Below are 23,360 nucleotides of genomic sequence, written 5' to 3' on the forward strand. Positions count from 1 at the left end.
GTAGTTACACCATGAAAATTAACCTTTGTCGGACGTGAGCTAGTATTGTATATGGCGAGACCATTGGAAAATAGTACATGTACAATGTATTCTCGCGAAAGGCAGGTACTCAGTATAGTATCAGTTTCACAAAACTGCGGGAAGGGTCCAGTTAGTTTATAATATTGACATCGACAACAACTAAAAACACCAACATTGTTGTACTGCGTTGAGGAAAGCAACGTTTTTACACTTCCCTATAAAAACTATGGTCGAACGTGTAGTGCAGTGGTTTTCATCTTACATATTGTGCATGGCTGTGCAAAAGGCACAATGGTTTGTGCCATGTATTAGAGGGCTTAAATAGAACTGCAGTCTATGCAAAGTAGTATAACATTGGAACTTTTTTGTATTGATAACAAGGATAAGTTTGAAAGACAGTTGAACAGTTGAAACTTTTCCTCTCTCATTTCAAAGTAGGGGATATACATAGGACTATTAGACAAGTTTCACCCTATCTGTTACAATGTTGAAACTTTTCCTCTGTCATTTCAAAGTAGGGGATATACATAGGACTATTAGACAAGTTTCACCCTATCTGTTAAAGACAAACTTGTGTCGGAGGATGGCTCATGAAGTCAGGTTACATCTTAAGTTAGGTAGAATGCGCCACGGGACAAATATTAAGACTCTCAAACTTTGACAGTTCTTTTCTGATCTACCACTTGTGGGGGCTCATTTCAAGATCTTGGTGTAAGGAAACACTTTACGGGCTTAGTTTTTCGAAATTCGAAAATTTTATTTTTCTCCGTAAAGTTAATACAGGGATAGCGGCCATTTTCAATTTTAAATATCGGTAAATGTTGGGTTATTTTTTTCTGTGGTACCAAAATTTGAAGGGTGACCCCCGATTTTTATTCTTGATTTTGAAAGAGAGTGGTTGAAAGATTCCTTGAGTAAAGTTTGAGCAAAACTTTAAACTTTTCACTTTCGAGGCGCATACTAACTTAACATTTCGACGAACGCCGATTTTATTCCTCGATGGAGAAGATGCTTCCGATTTGTCATGAATTTAAGTCTAAGTTTATAAACGTTTCGTAAAAAGCATTGCCGAGAGAACTCGTGAGTTTTTAAAGGTACCTGCCAAGCAACCGAGTAGCCAAACCGCGATCGCTGTTACAGATCCCATGACACATTTGATTCATGCCATGGAAGAGCTCGACCAATACGCGATGTTGTGAACTTGCAAATCCTGAATTTCAGTGACCAATCGTTCAGCTCATTCCTACGGCCATGGCTTTTATTTATTTATTTATTTTATAACACGATTGGAACTAATTTGGGATAATTGGATCTTCATATTTTTCAAATTTCTCAAAAGTGTTAGGTGCCACAAGCTGATAACAAATTACTCATTAAAGGGCCTCTGACATGATTTCCAAAGTTTTTATTTTTTCCCTCCAAAAACTCAGCTAGGGGACCTGTCTATGGATTGCATATTGTGTCCGTTCGGAAAGATGTGCACGAAGAGCGAAATTTGACTCCTTTTTCATGCCTGGTTATCAGGGGGCCTCTTCGCACCCGAACCAGGTAGCTGTATTTGCATATTGGCCAACAGGTAAAATTGACGTCATTTGTTCCATTCTATTGTCACGAAAGTGTATTCAGCGGTCCTTGCATAAATTAGACCACAAACAAAGTCAGCTATATAAACAGTGCTCACAGATGCCCAGTAAACACTGGCAAGGAAGCCACACCGGCGGTCCAGCTGCAGTTGCTTCCAGCGAGGACCCTCGAGGGTCTATGGTTGACCAGAATTCAGAAAGTGATTTTTTAGGGGAAGTAGCGTGACTCTGACTCTGAAGGACAAAGCGCGAGTGCATTGAAAGTAATGGAATGCTCGGGACAGATTTGAAAGTACGGCGATGCTACGTTTCATTTCTTTGTATGAAATAAGAGAGTATCAGTCTCAGTTTGAACTTTTCACGGTTGAATTTATTTTATAAAAAGTGGAGCAATCCCGCGCCTTAGTATTTCGATTCAATGCATTGCATGTTGTAGCTGCAGTACAGTACACTCAGTGTGCAGTTTTCAGACGACCTCAGTTTTTGGACATTCAATCACATGCTGTTCGTCGGACTCACTTCGCTCCGTAATGATAGCGTTTAACAAGTTGTGCGACCTCATATTAAGTGAAGTGATACTGCTGTCCCGTTTTGGACAGTTTGTTTAGTAGAAGCTATTTCGGGCTATACAAATTTGGCGAAGTTATCTAGACCATACGATAAAAGGTGCCGAAAGCAATATACTGAGACAGCCCGTATGTCCGGTAGATAAGCGCCAAACACGTCGAAATATGGTTATGTCGTCTATTAAACGTAACTAATTATCACGAAATATTTACATTCAGTTTTTCAAACACATCGGAAATGAAAATTGAGGTTTTGAAGTTTCAATTTATCAACATTTAGCCCCTACTCGCTTTCCAAATACGACGTCCGATTACTGCAATCATAGCAGTCCGATTACTACGCAGTCAACACGGGGTCAGAAATTTTGACGATAAACAAAAAAGGTATGGTAATAAGAATTCGTAGTGCTCGTCATTTATGAAACGGCTTTGGTTGGGCGAAATTCAGTACCCTTTCCGAAAACTATCAGTCTGAGTGTAGCTGTGTTGGACGTCGACCTTTGACAGAACTATCATTTCCTTGGAGCACGAGACAAATGATGCAATCGACTCATGTTCCCGTGCATATTCAGAGCAAACGAATCCTCCAAAAAGTGACGCGTTAGGCCTATTTTGTACATGTTTTGATGAAGAAAAACAAAGAGAGCCTGTCGCCGCACTGTCGTGTCGCCATTTTGAATCGCCGTAGAAATTTCAGAGTCCGACTATCTGTCCCCGAGGCGCGTTCTACCTTAAAGAGGCACTCCCACATGGTAACATTTTTAAAACACATTTGTTTGATGCCAACGGTCGATATTTGACGTGGCGACTGCGCGCGGATCGCGAGATATCGATAAAAACATGTCATTTCCCGAGCGTATTTTTCACATCCCGAAGTTTTACGATCGTTTCAGATTATGACCCGAAATCCCCCGAAGGTTTGTTGTTGTGCTGATTGACGATATTCTAGGGAGTCCATAATAAGTTCGAACGACGCAATTAATTTACCTCCCACTGCGAAGACTTTATATACAGCATTATGCCTTTACCTCAGGTAAGTTTTTTTATAACTTCTCCTTAGTTTTTGTCGTTTTTATTATTCTCAATCAGTTGTATTATATTTTTAACAAATACCACATAAATATCAGTTTTTACATGTAAAATATTAGCCGCTTCTGATGACTACATTTTGTCGTCTGCCACACAGTTACCGTCGTGTGGTTCGCCGCGTGGTGTGCATACCACGAGGCGGCCGCTATATCAACCGCACGTAACTGTGCTAATCACCTATGGGAATTCTGGTGGAATCAGCAAAAAAAATTTTTCGTTTTTTTGCCTTGTCAGTAAGACTCAGCTTTCTCCGGACGGGGCATGACCGATCACCGATGCGAGCGGTACTGTGGCGTACAGCAGCGTCAGCGTAGACTCGTACTCCATAGCTTAGTTGACAATGGCCCCAGTGCCGAACGTTCAATGTTCGGAAGCTGAATTTAGGTGGGCCACCGGAAGTCAAACTTTTACTTTTGTTGAGGACATGTTTTTATCGATATCTCGCGATCCGCGAGCAGTCGCCACGTCAAATATCGACCGTTGGCATTAAAATGTATTTTAAAATGTTACCAAATGGGAGTGCCTCTTTAAAACAAGTGTGTAACTTAAAAAGAAAAGCAGACGAGCTTACATTTGCAGGTTAAAATGACCTTACTTGACCATCCAATTATCCCAAATTAGTTCCAATCGTGTTTTATTTATTTATTTATTTATTTATTTATTACACTTTTACAGAGCGGCCGAATTACTGGTAATTTAAATAATTTTCATCGGGCTCATAAATACATCAAGAAAAGGAAAAGATTAAATAAAAACAAAAGTAAATCACAAAGGCACTTTGCTTTTGACATATTCTTTCAATTCGCATTTGAATGTACTCAGGGTGGATAGTTCCTCGATTTCAGTCGTTAATGAATTCCATACTTAAGTGGTATGGAAATCAAAACTGCGTTTTCCAACATTTAAGACACATATAGGTACATGACAATCCTGACGAGAAGTAGAGCGCGTATAATAATCATGGACATTCCCAATTGTGGAGTGAATGAATGAGATAAAAACTGGTCCAGAACCATTCATACATTTAAAACTTAACATTGCTATGAAATAAAAAATTCTCTGTCTAATTGACATTACATCAAAGGTAGAAAATACAGCATCTGAAGCAAATTCAATTCCTAGTTCAAACAGCGTACGTAACGTTCTCTTTTGAAGAGTGTATCCCTTACAATGTATCAAGCTTACTGGACGTTGTATTAGTATTACCCAAAACAATACAACAATAATCTAAAACACTCTGAATAAGACCATGTTACAAAACAATACGATGATCAGAAGGGATTATAGGAACGCAATCTCCGGCGTAAACAAATGCGTTGACTCAGTTTTTAACATAAATTATCTATATGAAGATTCCATGATAAGATTTCATCAAGTGTAACCCCTAAGATTCCACCTGGTTGTAATTGTGAGATCGGAGTGCCAGCTATCTCTACAGATAATGAGGCATTTGTTTCATTCAGACGATCGACTCTGTCTTTGATAGGTTGTTATCAAAAGACACTTAGATTTTTTAGCATTAATACTCATATGATTTGCAGTAATCCAATTCGACACTGGAGAAATATCTCTGCTCATTACATCAATGACATCTCTAATGCATTTACCCTTTGCCAATAGCGTCTGATCAACTGTATACAGATGCAAAGTAGACGAGTCAACGAATAGAGACAAGTCATTAATAAAAATCATGAATAAAAGTGAGCCTAAAATTGAACCCTGTGGAACGCCAACAGTGACATAATGACATAATGTTTAACAGAAAGGTTACCCAATGGGTAACTGTATATACAGTCAACTACTTTGACATCGTCAATATGAGTCTTCGAGAACGAGAGATGACATTCTTTATACTTTTTGTCGGTTCAGTATACATGTCATCAAGCATTTCCATTTCCAATACAGTGACACATTCATTACAGACGATTGCGTACGCATCACATTCTCAATTCACTTAAACAACCTTACGAACTGGACAGTAAAAGTCATGGATATTGAATCAAACCGCAAGCTTCTTCACTGACTGGGCACCACAATATTGACAATTTAAATAAAAATTGCTATAGTTAACCTGATTTTTGAAAACAATGCCTTTTACAGAGGAATTATAATTCGTAATCTTTCTGTCAAGCTGCGTTAAATGAAATCATATATAATGAAATGCCAATCCAAACTTGTAACTTCATCATCCAATATGAATATTTGCATTTCGCGGTGACTAGAGTCCCTTACTCATAATGTTGAGGTAGTTGATCGATCATTGCTAGTTCTGTCTCCTGGGAGCGGAGCAGATGTGCTGCTGTCACGTCTCTACTTTCACTATTTCTGGGTTGTAGTACCGGTCTGGGGTCGTAATGCTTTCAGTAACTCGGTTGTAAGCACAACTTCAATCTTTATTACAAAACAACAGCGAAGACGACAAAGTCTCACCAGTACAACTCCGTGCTCCGAGCTCATCTCCGTTCTCTTATCTCATCTCCGTTCTGATCTACTTCTAGAAAGTGTACAACTTAAATAGTTTCCAAATCTACATATTATAATGAATGACTTATCCTACAACTGTAATTAAATACAGATCACGTGGGAAAATATTAAAGGACAGGAAATATTGTCAAAACAGGATGAAGTGTTCTTTCAACACGAAGCTTTGGTCAACGTCAACTTCCGGTCATTTCTAATGAGTTTAGCATCTGCTAAACAGTACATCACTCAACACAAGACAGTGACGGTTACTTCAATGTTGGGAACGTAAACAGTCTTAGTGAGTGATAGGAAACTACAATCGTCAAGGAAATAAGCACAGAAACTCAGTGTATTCTTGGAGGTCACTGTGAGGTTACTATCGGTCAAGTTCATTACTTCAAGTTTAAACGTATGAAATCCTGGGAAAGGAAAAAGGAAGGGAAAAGGGGGGCGTTACACTGCTACTTCGCACATCATCCAATGACAGGCGAGCTATTATTTCCTGACGGCAGTCTTGTTAATCAAGTTCCCATAGCTTGCCAAGCGGGAATATGTCCAGTTTCAGTTATGTCACTTGTTCAGCGTTTACGTGATGATGTTCAAGAGTATGGTTTATTTTGACAAAAGGGGTGATCTCTCTTCACTCTCATAATTTACAGCAACTAAATCCTCATTTCCACTCACTCTCTTTGGTATTCTTCGCCTAGTGGGAGAAAATAAACAAGTTAACACTTCCGTAAAAGAATTCAACATGACGCTTTATTCGCAGTTCACTTTGAGCATTAAATTGCCGTGTGAAACTATAAAATTGATAATTTTTGTCTGCAGGTTCAAGCATTTTCATTTTTGAGGAAGACGTCTTCAGCTGGCTATAGCTGAAATCACAACAAATGCATGAGATACCGTGATCATCGTTCTTCAACACAGGTTCAGATATCAAAGAAAACAAGAATGATCCATACCCCTTTCCGCATTGGTATTCCCAGAGGCAACAAACGATAAGCAACAGCGCCACCAAGAGAAAGATTGCTGCAAATATGGTAGCAGCCCAACTGAAATTCAGTGCTTCTGACAGAGCGCCGCCTGCAGTTGGTCCAATAAAGTTACTGAACATACAAAGAAAACATAAGTTTTCACTAAAGATTTGCCTATAAAACTTTAAAATAAAATAGCCCTGTTTTTACAACTATTCCCATACGAGCAGAATGCCATGCAGATGGTTAAATGATCTAAAGTCATAATCCGTATATTCTTTCTGTAAAGTAGAAGAAACTCTCAAGTACAGCCTTGGGATTATATCATACCAGTATGTTGATGCTGCAAATAAAGTGATCTGATTGGTCGAGACTTGAAAATAACTGTGCTATACAATATTCGCGATATAGCACACACTTGTAGAAAAAATTCTCTTTTGACATTTCCCGCCAGAATTTCAATATACTGTTATGATAGCAAAAAATCCCACCAGCAACGGGTATACTGGTTTTGATTAGATAACTTCATATATGCACTCGCCATCGCTCGTGCACATATGTCGTTAACTGGTCAAAATCTCGTGGTATACTGTCGTTTGGCGTGGTTTATTGCTTAAAAATTAATTACAAGATGCCAAATGTGGTGCTGCAAATATGGTACATAACGGCAACTGCCGCAAAACTGTGTCGGACTTAACAAGTAACTTGTCGATGCTGTTGGGCGCATATTGGAGTTCGGCATTGAGTAACACCCTTGCCAATGGGGAACTGGCTAGTATTCATTACCAGCCTACGGTCACGAATAGGAGCTGGAACTTTAAGAGAAAGCTATGCGGACCTAAATATTGGAAACCGGGCTACGATGTGTCTGCCTTTTTTTGTAACTCATAGGTTTAACTGTAAATAAAGAGCTTGGAAGCCTCCGAGATCACTACATCATTTTTGTAAGTATGTAATGAATTGGGAAACGATGGAAAGTTTAGTCGTCGATTCGGTAGTGATAAACGAACTTAGAGGCATAGCGGCGCGGTATGGTGCACGGTTGGTAGAAAGTTTTTGGATTGTTAAAAGACTTCACCTGCTATACCTTGACATCGAAGGTTCATATAAACATTACACTGGCACATCTTATCAAGTTTAGCCATATATTTGCCATGAATCTCTCTTTGTGTTCTACAGCAGAAAATTGAATTTAAGGAAAACCAACAACGTGAATACTTACCCCAATGACAACAGAGCGTTAAAAACACCGGAAACGACACCGTATGTCGCAAGATTATCTGGCATTCCATGCCATCTGGCCAAAAAAGGCAAATTCCAAGATTACAAAAAGGTACGTGTACGAAAATGGTATATTGTGCAATTAATAAATGAACATTTCATTGTTTTATTTTAACTGTATCATGAAGTCACGAGTATCAATAAGTTCCTTTGCTTGAAAGTTCTTCGACATCAAACCTTCTTCAATCACCATGATTTCAAATAACAGACACTAAACTTGACCGGATTTTATATGTTTTTGACAGCAATGTCACAGAAAGGGGAGACTAACAAGTGCAACAACAGAAAAACATGATATCTGGTACAAATGAAAATCACCCCATCCCTGGATAAAGGGGTGATACATTGTCGATCTGCCTTACTTAGCAGTTGTAGCCATATCCTGGAAAGCCGGAACGATGGCACAGGCAAGAGATAATCCGAGCAAGACCAACGCAGATATTTCGATGAGCAATTTGCTGGAGGGAGAAATTGTAAAGCGTTGCGTTATTTCATGGGGTGAAGAGAATTGTTGTCTGGCCAGGAAACGATTTATGGTCAAGATGGCGTCCGTCGTTATGTATGATTAGCAGATCTAGAATAGTATTAATATTATGTGATACTGCTTGTGCAGTTAACCAGTATGTATTCATTTTTGTCAAAACACCGTCTATTAGATGTATTTTTAGAAATACATTTTAGACGGATTGTGGGTATGTCCCATCTTCGTGTGTTCGGTCCCAAAGTCTCTATTGCGGTGGAATTCTTTCTCAGTACAAGTCACGTAAATAAAAATCTAGACGCGTAATACCAAGCTTTTTGACAAGTTAGCCTTCATGTGCACTACAATATTAGCCAACAATCCCACTCGTGTCATTTGACTTTTGTAATTCCTCAAAGTAATGGAGAGAAAACGACCTCACAGGGATTGAACTGTATAATGTCATTTATTGCAGCACGATACACATTCTCACTGAATATTACATACTTCCTTATGTTGAGAAAATGATTTCCAATCATTACGTCTAGAAAGCGAAAACTTTACTGTTCAGCAATAGCTGTATAGAGTGGTATTCCGTCAATACCTTTGCAAATCAAGTAGAGGCGACGGTCCTATGTAGAGATATGCCGCACATGCACCGATATTACCAAATATCATCAATAATTTTGGAATATTCTGAAAAAATAACAAGTTGTTCTTCATGAAAATCTGAAATATGCACTTTTATCGCTGTTGCCCATGTTTCCCCTTCCATTTAAAGTGAAAGATATCATTGATAAGAGAAAGTCCATATTCTCATGCATGATATGTGTCTATGTTCACAACACTCAACATTGTCTGGCTAAGTGTCTCCTCTGGAGGAAATTAGCCATTACTTACAACCCACAAAAGTGAGAGGTCCCTGTCACCTCTATGTCGAGGGATATTAATTTTGTCATCTTATTTTCGATAGCATTGATAAGTGTTTGCAATGATTCGTCATTATTTTTCGGGGTAGGGAATATTATGTTGCCCACACTTCATATCACTGATTCTCAGTTAAAGTGGACAAAGTGGAGGCTAAAATGGTTTTGTATTTGATGTCGGCTAATCAGTATAGTTTTATATCCTGAGTATTAGGGACATGACTTTGCGCTAATGTGCAAATTTTCAACACATAAATCAACTTAGTTTTTATTTTTTGTGCTATTTAATTATAAGTATGCAAATTTAACAAGTAATTTACGTTACCATGGAATGTTTTTGAAATTAAAATACCCATTAAAGTAGACACAGATATTTCGGAAAGTAATGTTTTCATTTAAGAGCAAGTTACCCGTAGCCTCTATGAAATAGGTAATTAACACTTACAACACAATGTTGATAGACAAAAAATACTGCCAAGTTGGTGATACCATCAATCTTAACAAAATTTTCATGAACTCTGATATCATCTTTTATGATATATAAAAGTGACTATAGTTTCGCTTTAAATTGTTTGTTTGTTTACTTGTGTTGAGTGAGAAATAGGAACACTGAGATTAACAACTCCGCTACGCTGTTAATAAAAACATTATATGGTCCTAGAAAGTTGTAACGTAGATTACGTCAATATTGTCGGTGGTAACGTAAATTAAAGAAACTATTACAAGTTACATGGTTCTTGTCATCTTTTAAACATTTTCTTTTGTCATAATTAATATCAAAGGAACAAATTGACTTTATCGATAACAATCTTTCTGTTAACAACTGAGTCACTTTGATTCAAAACTGTATGTTATCTAATCTCTCTTAGGAGGAATTAGGCCTATAGAATGTTTTATCGATCAAATGGAATGTTTCATCCATCGAAATAACAACATTTCTGTAAAACACTTTGCGTTTCAAATGACATTCATAAATATTGGATGAACAAACATCTTTGTAGTCCTCTGCAGCAGTTTTCAGCTATCTGCCACATTGATATTCACGATAAAGTCGATCTTGAATGATAATAACGTAAATTACATATTAATGCCGGTTGCCTCATAGAAATGTAAAGTTGAAAAGTCACCGACTTCGCTTGGGGAAATAAATGTAGGAATACAAAGTTTAATCGTCATTTTTATATAGATATAGAGTAAAGGACTATAGTCCATCATATTAACAAGAAAGGCAAATGCTACCGAACACATTTTGAAACGCAACATGCGGTAAGTAAATTGTCTGAGAATTCAGAAATATCATTCTCTTAACAATGTCAGTATCGTAGCAGTTTCATTACATTAAGAAGTCACCCTTGTTTAAAATATTGATCAGTTGGACTTAAGGAAACTTAGATGGTATTTTAACGAACTGTCTCATCCTTTTCCATCGCAAAACCTCTTCTCATGCGAGTTCATCTGTTAATGAGCTTACATGCAGAACTCTTCCACTTTTATATTTTTACTTTTGTTCAATACAGCACAATACATCTTTCAATGAGAGCCTTGACCTGGGCATTTTTCCCGTGTCGTATTCTGTGACTGACATATTACTGAGTGCTTTTTGACTTTCTGTCTTCGCCGACAACAACTGCATTGACTTTGGAATTTTCTTTTGTCTTTGCTGTGCTGCCCTCTTACTTTAACTATTTTACTGGGTTGTAGTATACGTACTTCTTGACACGCTCCCTATCCTTCCTCTGAAAAGCTTTCCCCTCTTTAAGTCACTTTTCATTCTCCTTAGGCTCTATGAATTTCTACTCTAGCTTTCCTCATTCTGCAAATAGTAGACATATTGCCCATGACGATGTTTAAAAAAAAACAAGAACATATTGTTGTCACATATAATTGTAATCTACGTTACGGTTATTGCAACTAAATATTATCTATTAGAAAATTACAGTATGTTTGAATATGACGTTTTGAGGAAGTCACAACTTTGTTGTTTACTACTTAGTACTTTTACAAACTTTAAAATATCAAATGTGATTTTATAACGACTGCTTCTTCGCAAATGTAACTTACGTTACCGCTACTTTGAAATTTGTTAATATTTTCAATAGATATATGATTATATATATTTCTTTGCCTCTGCTGATTATTAGTTTGCTTCGTTAATTTGGATATTATTTCAAAATACCAAACGTTTTACTGAAAATCATATTTCGCCCTATACAGTTTGCTTTTTAAAACTAAAGTAATTTACGTTACAATGCCCAGCTGCAAACATGGTCAGTCATATGATCCAGATTTATATACAGTTTTGCCAAATGAAGTTGATTCTCAAGTTGTAATTTACCCGAACAGCAAGACAGCAATATAACAAATCATATAATGACACGTATCGGTACTGTATCCTGGACGCGTCAAGATGAGGCTACACCGTACATGAGCAAAATATTCACAGGGTCTGTCTTTTAGAATCATTTCCTCACATTTTGGTCTGTCTGAATGGCGATTTGAGAAGTCTACTGTTGTCAGCTACCGGACAGCGTGTCGGCCTCGTTGTGAATAGTGTTGGGGTTAACACCAAGTCAGTGTGCGGTGGCCTCCTTTAGGGTAATACGCTGGTAACGTTTTTTACTAGTAACGTAGTTTACGTAACGTTCATTACATTTTATAACCTTTTTACACAATTTCTACATAAATTCAGCCTATTGAAAACAAATATCTGTTTAATATGAAAGATGACCTTGTTCAAAAATAAATTATGTGAATTGCTAAAACTTATCTACTTGAGCAATCAGAAAATTTCCGGTAACGTTTATTACATGATTATCTATACGGGTAGAATGGGCGAATATGGCAAATGAGCAACTTCATGTTGTAGGGAAAACATTGATTACTTACTACTGAAACAAAACTAGAACAAATCATGTCCATGTACCATTTCTTTTTATAACAGAATAAGGAAATATATCCGAATTAATTGCGTACATCAACAATGGACAAAATTGCTTCATAAATGATAACGTAAATTACCTTGATTATACGACAACGAAAATTCATGAAGGAAACGATGAAGGCAGTAATTCTTCAGCATAGAATTTGCTTTACTGAATGCGTGACATATTACTACAAAGAAAAAAGGAACGAAATATTTCGATACCTCTGCAAATTTTCGGAGAACAGAGTGAACGTAAAGAGTATACTGAATGCGACATTCGTTTTACTGCGGATTTGATGAGAAAAACAAATTCAAAAAAGGGTAAAATTATTTAAATAATGCATTTAAATGGTACATATAGATGTTTCTAGTGTAAAATAGCCATTTTGTTTAAAGTTTTAACATCCGATAAGACTTTCCTACCCACTGTTCATTTTTATAGCCATGCGACACCGCTCGCACCAATTTGTCCCAGTTAACTGAATGTTCAATGTTAAAGGAGATTACTAAACGACGAGCACAGCTATTGAATCAAGAAACAGAAGGCTGGAATGTGTTCATATCACAGGGAAGCGTAGTCTCCAGTTTCATGTCCACCCTTGGTGTCTTACATAAGAACAGCGGCAATACACTTAATCTTGAAAATGCTATTTTTGCCACCGGATGGAAATATAAATATTTATTAATAATTAATATTCTATTATGAACAAACAAACGTTGAAAACGACAGTTATAAAAGATCGCGTCATAGTGTTCGTAAGTGAGTATTCGTAGTACAAACATTCGTCAATACGCATGGTGCATAGCGTCTCATTTGGCTACATTCGAAAGATTACACGTCCCTGTGGTTCATATCACAGTGAAGGTGACATTCCTTTGGTACGGGACACTGATAATCGTGTAATAAACTGGGGGCCGTGGATAACAAAATATCGCGCTTGGCAAACAAAATACAGATAGAGTATCAGACTACATGACCTGAAAAATACCCTGACGCGATAGACTGCTGAAATAGGTTATTGGATTTAAACTGCCGACAAACTTTTGAAAACAGAATGTGCACACGGTATCCATAGCGCAGCCACACCATGCTGCTGATGATAATTTGTGCACGAGAATCGAAGCAGGCCTACAGCTAATCTCTCTCTTAGGGCTGTGAATTTCGTTCGTCATACAGGTGTTTTAATTATACATGATTTGCACTCACCATTTTGTCAGTTATGTAGCCCCAGAGGAAAGCCGACAACGCGTAGGCCGCATCAATACAAATGTACATCAAGCCAATGGCGCCTGGATCTAAATCAAACTGTGAGGTAGAAGTTTTAATGTTCTACAATGAAAGCCGTGATTGCAACACATCCATGCTTAATTGTCCACAATACAACACATTTCAACCTTGTGTCATGCCAGCTTTGGTAACTCATTGAATTTCTTTTGCATACTAGAGAATGACGTGTTCACACATGAACATATAACTTGAGTCACTCGCAATTCCTTATGTCAAAGAACGACAATAGGGGTTTACTTTTTTCAGAGTTATCGTCGGACGAATGCTTATTGGCCATCCCTAGACCCTGCGTATTAAACAGGCGTATCACAGATGTTGTCAGTGACGAATTGGACTTTGTGTACTATGGAATAGGAGTTCGCGTAACTGTAAAGACAAGACGGTTGTGCGGGCAGACGACGGATTGCAAACTGAACGAAACGGATGTTGAGGGCTTTTGAATTGAAATTGAAACAAGTACAATTTTACCATGGTTGCATACACTTACAAATCCCAAAATACATATTAAGTTTTGAAAGGTACGACTGTGAGAAACAGCCGGTGACATGTTTCAAATACGATGGGAATGAAGGTGAAATATATTTTCTCCGTGGGATTATATCAATTAATGAAGTGCAATCGATACCAGTATTTTTTCAACATTGAATTTCTAAAAGTACAAATTCCATTTCTGTCATACACAAGATTGAGACACCAACCTCTGTGAGACATTCCGTCTAATTCTATTTTGATGTGGACCCTATGGGTTGTAAGTAGGCGATGACTAGGAGGCCGATATTACGTCACGACACCGCAAACTGGTAAACTCTATCATTCCATCCAGGTTTAATACACTTACCTCCTTCTTAAGATGTATTGCTAATGTTGGATCTATAAAACTTATTCCCATACTTGTAGCCACTAGGCTTCCACTAGTTACCCACACTGATGGTATCGAGAGTAACTGTAATATGGACCCTGATTCTGGTTTGCTATTGTCTGTAAAATGTGTAAAACTCACACTTAATTCTCGGTACCTTAAGTACGATTTTACCACCTAAGCGAGTCATAAAAGTTGAGAGCTATGGGCCACATTTACAATGTGGAGGATTTCTACAGATGCAAGACATAAAATTACAGAAGCAAAAGTAAAATTTTGCGCCAGAAATGCCAAAACGGATGGAAATTTGATCGAGTTTAGCTAGTTTCACGAACAAACAGAGATTTTTGCCATGGCAGCGATTACATTTGTGTTAAAGTGTCCATGAAATCACTATCTTAATTTCTTGTTGTGGTGAGAAGTCGACTTTTTACACACAATTCCTTTCAATATAATGTAGTTTCCCAGCTCACTCTTCAGCAAAAGAGAACGCACAATTTAGTGGGCAAAGTACACCTGGTCCTGCTGCATCACTGAAGGCCTACCTTATTTCATAATAATTATATTAATGATATTTCTCATGTTCGAACCGTAATTTAACATACAACATGAAGAATCTGCTAATCTTTCTTACTATTTTATTCCCTATCCAAATACGTTTTCTTCAAATTTTCATCAGTCCATTTATGCACATTGATATCACAGCTGCCTTTCAAAACTAAAATGAAATATTTTTATGTACGTACCACTTTCGTGCGGGAGGATGAAGAAGTTGAGAGCAAACACCAGTAGCGTGAAAGCACCCAGGATAATGAACGGTAGGGCAAAACCACCAGCCTGCAAAGTGAAAGATTGGACGTAAATATGAACAGAGAAGCTGGAACTTGTCGTTGCTAAATGCGTAATTTCTCTCATTCCTGTTCAATGTGGTAGAAGATATAGATGCACTCCCGGCATATTGCTGTTTTCCAGTACTTCTTGGCATTAAACTGATGGTCAAAACCGATTATAGTAATTTCATAACGACTTATACCGAGAAGAAAAATGGGTACACAGAAAGACACGTAAACACACAGAAAGAAAGATCCAGAGAAATACGGGAAGATAGATATGATGGGTATGCAGGCGTAGACGGAGATAAAAATAAGACAGACAGACAGACAGACAGACAGACAGACAGACAGACAGACAGGAAGACTGAAAGGGGCACAGGCAAGGGGAAGAAAACATGAAGAGAAACGCGGAAAGATGGGAGAGACTAGCTCTGACACATACCTCATATAAGTAACCACCTATTGGTGGTCCAATCACAAAACCAAAGCCATTGAAGATTTCGAGTATTCCCTTTTGAGAAAACGATGCATTGACAAAGGGCGTTAATAATCCCATGTTTAAAAACAATGCATGTTTAAAAGAAGAGTGCAGATAGTGCAAGTCCCAGTAAACAGACCACGATTTCCACGCCTTTAGAACGGAAAATCGCACTGAGTATGACTGATTGCAGACAAACGTTAACTGCAATAGCTGCATATTACCACTTTGAATACATTCTTTCTGCATTATAACAATAAACAGCAAGCAACTCACAAATACACTCACGCATTTACTCAGTGACACTCACATTGGCTGAGGAAATGACGTCATAAAGAGAATTAAATAGCGACATACATGGAACTCATCCTCAATCATCTCTCACTGGAACTTACAAAAATTGTAATCTGGTAATCTGGAAATGTGTTAGCAATTATAGCAAATGTTGAAGTGGTGGATGCTGCTGCTCCTACAGCCGCAATGGATCGGACCACAAAACAAAACACGATAAATTCAGTCCCATAATTCAGTTTGTCTAGAAACCTATGACAAAAGGAAAAGGATGGCATTCAAATTTTCGCTGAAATGAAAAAAAAAATACGTTGTCGTCAAAGTTATTATTTTTGTTGTTTTGTAACTAATAAGACGTTCCTTTTAATGTTGTATATACAGTATGTTTTTTTATTGACAGTGAACACACGAATACACATTATTTTGCAAAAGATCCATTATGTCATAGTACATGGGTCATTAATGCTTGTAACCTTTGAATGTCTTACAGATATAGTTTGCCATTTGGTCAACTGACCCTTAAATATTACTAAATCAATCAGTCTTTATTACATAACACGCACTGACAGAGAGTTTGGTAAGGTACATTCCAGATGAGATACGAAATGCGTTACATCTTAAAACTTTGAATCGTAATACAAACCGTTACTCTCAAACTGTAGTCAGCATTTAATCAGTTATTATATATCACGTGGTCATTAATGTAATCGGTACTTGCACGACCTATAGATGTTAGAATTTAGATTTGACCGTCTCCTGTTTGTAATACCCCACATTTGTAAAGCTCTGTGAAACATGAAAGTATCGTGTCATTCAAAGTGGGTGCGTCTACAGTTAAAGTTTTCGTGTCGAGTCCTGCTCTGAAATTCTTTTAAGCCGATCAAAGATCAGAAGGTTGGAGGATACTGTCCATTTAAAGTAAGCTTATTTGTAGCTGCACAGGCACGAGATCTCGATTCGAAATTCCCATCATGTTCAACAAATCATGTTAACAAATCATTGTCTATCCTGTCGACGATGTAATTTCCTCTTTTTGGTTTTAAGGATAGTTAATGTCAAGTGTTGATTAAAATACAGAATTATGAACACTTAACTATGAATACTTACCCATAGATTATTGCACAATAACCGCAAGCGAAAGATCCGGACAAGAACATGAACCTGGCTCCTATTTGTTGGAGCTGAAATTGGCGAGATATGTCAATGATTCTATTCACAAATGATTTAATACTTATCTAATTGGTCAGCTAAAAAGGAACACATGACTACACAGAGATTGGTGAAATTGAAGTATATCCACAGATTAAGGCTGAAACAAAAGAGCTGTCAGGATAAGTATGTGCATTTCTATGCACGTGTATGTCAAGAAATCTGCTTAGACTCCAATGGCTAAGAATATATTGAATCATTCATCAGATCCAGAGACTGTCTCGATGTACGATAATGTTCCTTCGTTTTACATCATGCAAATTTTGCAGATTATGCAGAGTAACATAAATAATAAACAGTCAGATAAATACATTTTCACAATTTTACCATACGCTCAGACCTCATTTCCATAAAGTGAATCATGTGTAGAGTAAATTCAAGCATAATGTTTAAGTTGCTATATGCCTGGTGACATGTTTTCACTTACAAATTTTCCAAAAATCGGTGAGACGACAAACCTGACCAACGAATAACAACCAAAAATCAGACCGATAGCGGTGTCCGAAGCACCCATCGTCTTAGCCTGTGGTCAAGAAGCAAAAGACATTGTTGAAGATATAAATCAACTCTAAAGAGAAAAGCATCGTTCTCACAGACATATAGATATTGTACGGCAGCGTAATTTTATTGATGTGCAATGGTTCTACGTAAGAATAACCAGCATGATATGAACTGAAAATGCGCCAGTAGATATTGCAGCTGTTTGTAAATTGAAACTTTTGCCACAAGTTGTCAGCTTCATTGAATAAATTGTTGCGATCAACATCATGAACAATATTCACCATGGATTAATTCTAAACATCAATAAATTTACAAATATTATGTAATGAGCTGAAATGAAAAAACTAACTTTCTTTGACTGCTGTCATTGTATCCTCACTTTACAAAGCAAGTTAAATTGCCGTTGTCCAAATCCTTCAAACTCTACTATTATTTAATGTCATCAAGAGTTTACATAGCACTTTCATCATTTTGGTCAAGTCCTCAAGTTATCAAAAATTTTGAAAAGTTCATGAAATATACAAACTACCAATCAGATGACAAAGCAATGGTCGTCCCTCCAGTTTATGTGCCTAATTTGGAATATTCATTAAAATTGCAAATTATCAACTAGATGATATTGGTGAGACAATGATATTGTCTCACCAATGTCCACAATTAATAGTTTCATAAACTTTGGTAAAGTCCTTCCATACTAAATAGAATCGCTGATGCAAATTAGTAGCTAGCTGATGAAATATACTCAGAGACTTTCATTAAAATTATATCAAAATATCTTCACTGCAAGCCTACATAGTAGCTTCTCTGATTACATCAATCAAGATTTATATTTCTAATTAGGAAAGTTCATTAAATATGCAAATTATTATCTAGACTATCTAAAATGCGAAAACAAATTTCAAAATGTTATAGAATCTTCAATGAACGTTTCGTCAACTATGATCAAGTCAATCACGATATTTATCATACGCACATGCCCATATCGCCTCATCCTGTTGACGTTTATCGTAAAATATCAGCCGTGATGTTTTACAGTAACCGTCGAGAAATGCACGATAAACGTCATCAGTTTGAGAGTGTTCCTAAACTACATAAGTAAACAAACAAGATGGCTGCTGCTCTCCGCCTGCGATGCGATGTTACCGACAATAAAATTTAAACGGATCTGAGGAACTAGGATATTTCGGGGGGCTAAAAACGGGAGTAATACATTGAATCTTGTAATATTATCCTGTGCTTATTCCGTTAAAGTTTTTGTGATTTTTTAGGCAAGTTCTAGCAAATATTCTATCTTTCGCACGGCACGGCAAGGTCAACCTCCGCATGGCGTGAACGCCATCTCCAGGGCGCGACACCTGTTGACATGGCAACTCTCAGTGTATCAAACAAAATGGCCGCCATTCTCCGCTCTGTACGACGATGATCGAAGAATTTTAAAGCAGAGGAAATGAAGCCACTTTACCTTGACAACAAATATTTCTATATTTATGCGCGTGGCGGAATAAAAGTAAAGCCTAAAATTATAGGGATTTTCCTTTCCTGTTTAGAATTCTTGGCATGGGTATATGATAAATCGGTAGTTACCCAATTCTTGACCGCGGAGTGACATCAGTAGGTGAAATGCACGTGAGCGAGGTGAATGAGAGATTAGACGATACTGAAGAGCGAATGATATGTATATTGAAACTTTGAATATTGGTTTGGTGGTTGAAAAAATCCCAAGTTTAGAATTGTTTTTATCGCACTGTTACGCAAAAAATGAAGTAGGAACCCGAAAGTACCCGGATGGCCCGCGGTCGTTCCTTGTGTCGTATCAGCATGAGTGCCATTTGTGCTGCGTCAGACACTCGACCTCGTTTCGTTCGTCTCATGTCTGACGCAGCACAATGGCACTCATGCTGATCATAAGGATACAGGAAAAGGCGGCATTGGGTATTATTTGTACCTTTGTCAATACCAGTAAATGTTGTGACGTCAAACCCTCAGATTATTACTGATAATGTATATGATTATCCGGCATTATGGCCCCAGATGCTTTCTATATGTCTACAAATTCACTAGCATTGCCAAACCTATAAAATAATAGGAATAATGTACCCCTCCGGGCCAATAATAGACTCAAGCAAACTTTGCACGGCATAATGCACTCGGCTTCGCCTCGTACATTATGTCGTGCAAAGTTTGCTTTCGCCTATTATAGGCCGGGAGGTGGTAGATTATTGCTTAAATAACCTCTAAGTATCAATAAAAAGGAAAGTTTGTTAAACATGCAAATTAGTAATTAGTTGATCTCAAAAAGCTAAATGACTTTCGTAAATGTTATATCGTTGTATCTTATAATATAGGAAATTCCAAGTTCAACCCGTTGTGTTGGCTGGGTATGACAGCATTTTAGTAAATATGTCTGTGTAGATTAAAACGCGGGAATGACATGATAATGACCATATTAATCCTTATATGTAAGTCTGTATAGTAAATATATCGAATACAGCGACACAAAAAGTTTAAATGTTGAGGAATGTGGACAGCAACTGAGAATATTTCAAATGCAATGATTGTAAGAAAATTGTGCGTTTTCTTCAAAAGCAATTTTGTAAGCGATTTCTTACGAAAGGAAAGTCGATGCTAAATACGACAGCCTACCTTGGTTGGAAAGAACGGAGCAAGAATGCTGAAGCTTGCTGAGTTGGCAAGATTTGCCAGTGAAAAAGTCACTATCATCATCTTCTGACTTCTGGTCAGTATACCGTCTTCGCTTGTGTTCTCTGATTTCGCGCCATAGTGTATGCCACCATTACCTCCAAATTCTCGATCGACCTTACTTGTTGCCATCGAGCATCTCAGGCGATTATTACAACCCCACCACTACGCCTTGGAGTTGAACAACAAAACAAGGGTGTAATAGAAATCAAATTTATCTACAGTCTGTTCATAACTCATAATAGTAAAATTTAGATTGAATTGTTTGTTCTTTTCAGTTTGTTAGGCAATGTCACCGTCAACAAAAGCTTATAAAAATCAGCCAAATGCAGAATTATAGCTTGAATTCCCGATAACGACATAGTTTTCATCACCATGGTAACTTTTGTTTTGTTGTACAAAACTTGCATAAATCGCATGGGACAATTCCGTGGCTGTAAGAGGCTAAGTGTAACTCAGCTCGCCAAGGGTGTTTGTTCACGTAGGGACCCTTCGTTTGTCAGGGAGACAATACTGCTATGCCGATCTCACCGAACCGCGCGCATCGGGCGATGGTATAAGGAGGGGCGATCTTTAATGAATGTTACGCGAGAGACGTCATTGCTTTGCTCTTGTGCGGAGTACAATATTCCCATGTCTCAAAACGGCATTCCTCATCCCAAAATCGATTGTATGGTATCTACGAAGTTCCTTATGGAGGAAGAAAACTGATGAACTGTACCGTAGACAGTAAATGTCTCGCTTCTATAATGTCTGTCACTAAGTTGTATACAGTTTCGCATATTTCATCACGGTCCAGTCACGGTGTTCTACGCAATTAAAGCTATCTAACGGTGTTATTTTTCATGATGTCGAAAGCGACGGCCCTGAAGTAAAAGCTGGGTTGATTTTTCCAGAATCAATTGAAGATACAACACATGTGGCACACGGAATAACACACTGAGGTAGATGACTTTTAGAATGTTTGCAGATACTCTCTGTTAGTCTCTGTTTTCTGCAATATCTATTTTGTATGCGTTAAAGCCCAACCAGGTGTATCTTTTTGAATTTTGCAATACAGTTGTAAGATGGTTAGAAATCAAAACGCAACTTACGTAAATAGCGCTTACTGAAGTGTGGCCACAGAATGCATTTTCAAACATTGGCAACCGAACGCACATATTAGATTTTAACGACTATATAATTGCAAATCAAAGCAAAGTCGGTGAAGTATTTCGAAGTTTTGTGGGTCTTTTGGTTCACCAGCTGTTGCTGTTGGCCTTGCAATTGACATCAGTGATACTAATTGCCTATTTTCAGATATTTTGTCATTCACTTGCGTTCATAAAACAAGGCAATCAGTTGTTGACGTCACATTTTTAAACAAGCTGATAAATAAGTCTCATGAGTCAATCGGTCAAATATAGACCAAGGGTCATCTAAAGCAACAGGTTGATGAGTTATCAAGTATAAAGGCCACTGCCAGAACGACCTTTGACAGCTCGATATAACCAAGGTCCTGTTTAGCTTGTGAATTTTGGACCGTGATTTAATAGTTCAAGGCAAACAGAATATATACAATGCTTTGTGTATGTTAACGTTGGTGTGGTGATTTGTTTTGCTTTGTGCAAACTGTTTGCGTTGGGGACAATGCTTCAGCATTATGTATACATAAAGGAGTGCCACTGTCTAGGCTGTATAACGTCGAATGGGAAATTAATGCGGTAACAATTGCAGAAATAAGTTTCCCTAGTTCATGTGCAAACTTTTTTGACCCATAGCCTACAAACGCATATCGAGAATGTCAAACTGAGAGAAGTAGCAAAGTTTACCTGTTTCGGTCGGAGATCTTGAAGAGATACAGAGTGTTCAAAGACGTTGAGAGTTCGCCCAAATGATGAACAATCACATTGGTTCAGCCTGTGTCACTATTGCCTGTATAGGTATCAATCAATCCCAGGGCCTAGGAGTGGCACAACTCACTGACTGAGATGTGTTTAAACATAGGCTCCTGATATAAAAAGCCTCCTAACTCATTGGAGATTCATTGTTGCGTTTGCATGACAACACCAGGTCGAGCCCTCTGGGCGCCAACGAAGCTGTTCGTGCAAAACGGTGTCCGTACTCAGTTTTTCAGCGGGCGGGCAAATTTAAAATGTAATCAGTGTGCGGGGAGAAAAAGTCGATATTTACGATGGGCGGGTAAGAAATTTCAATTTTTTCCAGTGGATTGGTGGAAATTTTGGGCCGACTCGCAGCGATTTCGAAGCTGTTATCCAATTGGTTGGCAGAATCGTACCGTTATAATGAAATAATACAAATAAACTCCCTAAGTTGCCGTGAATAGTGACAATCGACCAATCAGATATAACCTTGCAAACACGCTGCGAGTCAGCCGGAAATTTTTGCCAGTGGGTACCGGAAAATACGTACAGGAAGAGAAATAGCTGTGGAAACACAGCTATCTCTGCTATCTGTTGGCGGGGTAGCGTGCGTCGTTATGCGGGTTATCAAAAGGTCAACCCCGTGGGCAGTGGGGCTGATTGTGAATTAACCGATATTATATTACCATGCTCTGTCCATTGCGTTTTAATTGGTCGAGCTGAATCACGTGACTGCCCACAAATACACAGTAATGGTTTGTTTTCATGCCCGTGAATATGAATAGTGTCGTAAACATAGTAACTTTACGGCTAAACGAAAATTGTGAATTGTACAAATATCATAATCAACCACAAAATAAAATGGAGCATTTGTGGGCCAAGTTTGGACGCTTTTTTTAAAAATAAAATCTCCGGATTTGCAAAATTTTTGCAGCGCGCGCACCTACTCACTGACAGGTTCTGGGGCCCCGTTGTCGTTTGCACGGGAAATGTTCGTAAATTTTGACGGTTTTGGGGGGCTCGTTGATAATATAATTGGCTAGGCTTGCCGAG

At 37.9% G+C, this 23,360-nt stretch overlaps 1 protein-coding gene across 4 annotated transcripts; it reads right to left on the reverse strand.

Moving 5' to 3' along the window:
• Positions 1-3,797: 3,797 nt before the first annotated feature.
• LOC139115598 (MFS-type transporter SLC18B1-like) lies at positions 3,798-22,409 on the reverse strand. Of its 4 annotated transcripts, XM_070677841.1 has the most exons (14): positions 22,257-22,409; positions 20,389-20,616; positions 17,672-17,767; positions 17,143-17,216; positions 16,140-16,287; positions 15,709-15,777; positions 15,180-15,270; positions 14,413-14,552; positions 13,494-13,592; positions 9,042-9,133; positions 8,340-8,435; positions 7,919-7,993; positions 6,685-6,828; positions 3,800-6,425 (listed from the first exon to the last, which is right to left on the reverse strand). In XM_070677841.1, the coding sequence occupies exons 2-14, from the start codon at positions 20,575-20,577 to the stop codon at positions 6,335-6,337; spliced, it is 1,404 nt and encodes a 467-aa protein (XP_070533942.1). In that variant the 5' UTR covers positions 20,578-20,616; positions 22,257-22,409; the 3' UTR covers positions 3,800-6,334. The 4 variants fall into 4 exon arrangements, with proteins under 4 accessions (XP_070533945.1, XP_070533944.1, XP_070533942.1 ...); XM_070677844.1 differs by lacking the exon at positions 17,672-17,767 and having other exon boundaries at positions 3,798-6,425; XM_070677843.1 differs by lacking the exon at positions 15,709-15,777 and having other exon boundaries at positions 3,798-6,425.
• Positions 22,410-23,360: the final 951 nt, after the last annotated feature.

The sequence above is a fragment of the Ptychodera flava genome, chromosome 17 (assembly GCF_041260155.1).
Source record: "Ptychodera flava strain L36383 chromosome 17, AS_Pfla_20210202, whole genome shotgun sequence".
NCBI classification, from domain to species: Eukaryota; Metazoa; Hemichordata; class Enteropneusta; family Ptychoderidae; genus Ptychodera; species Ptychodera flava.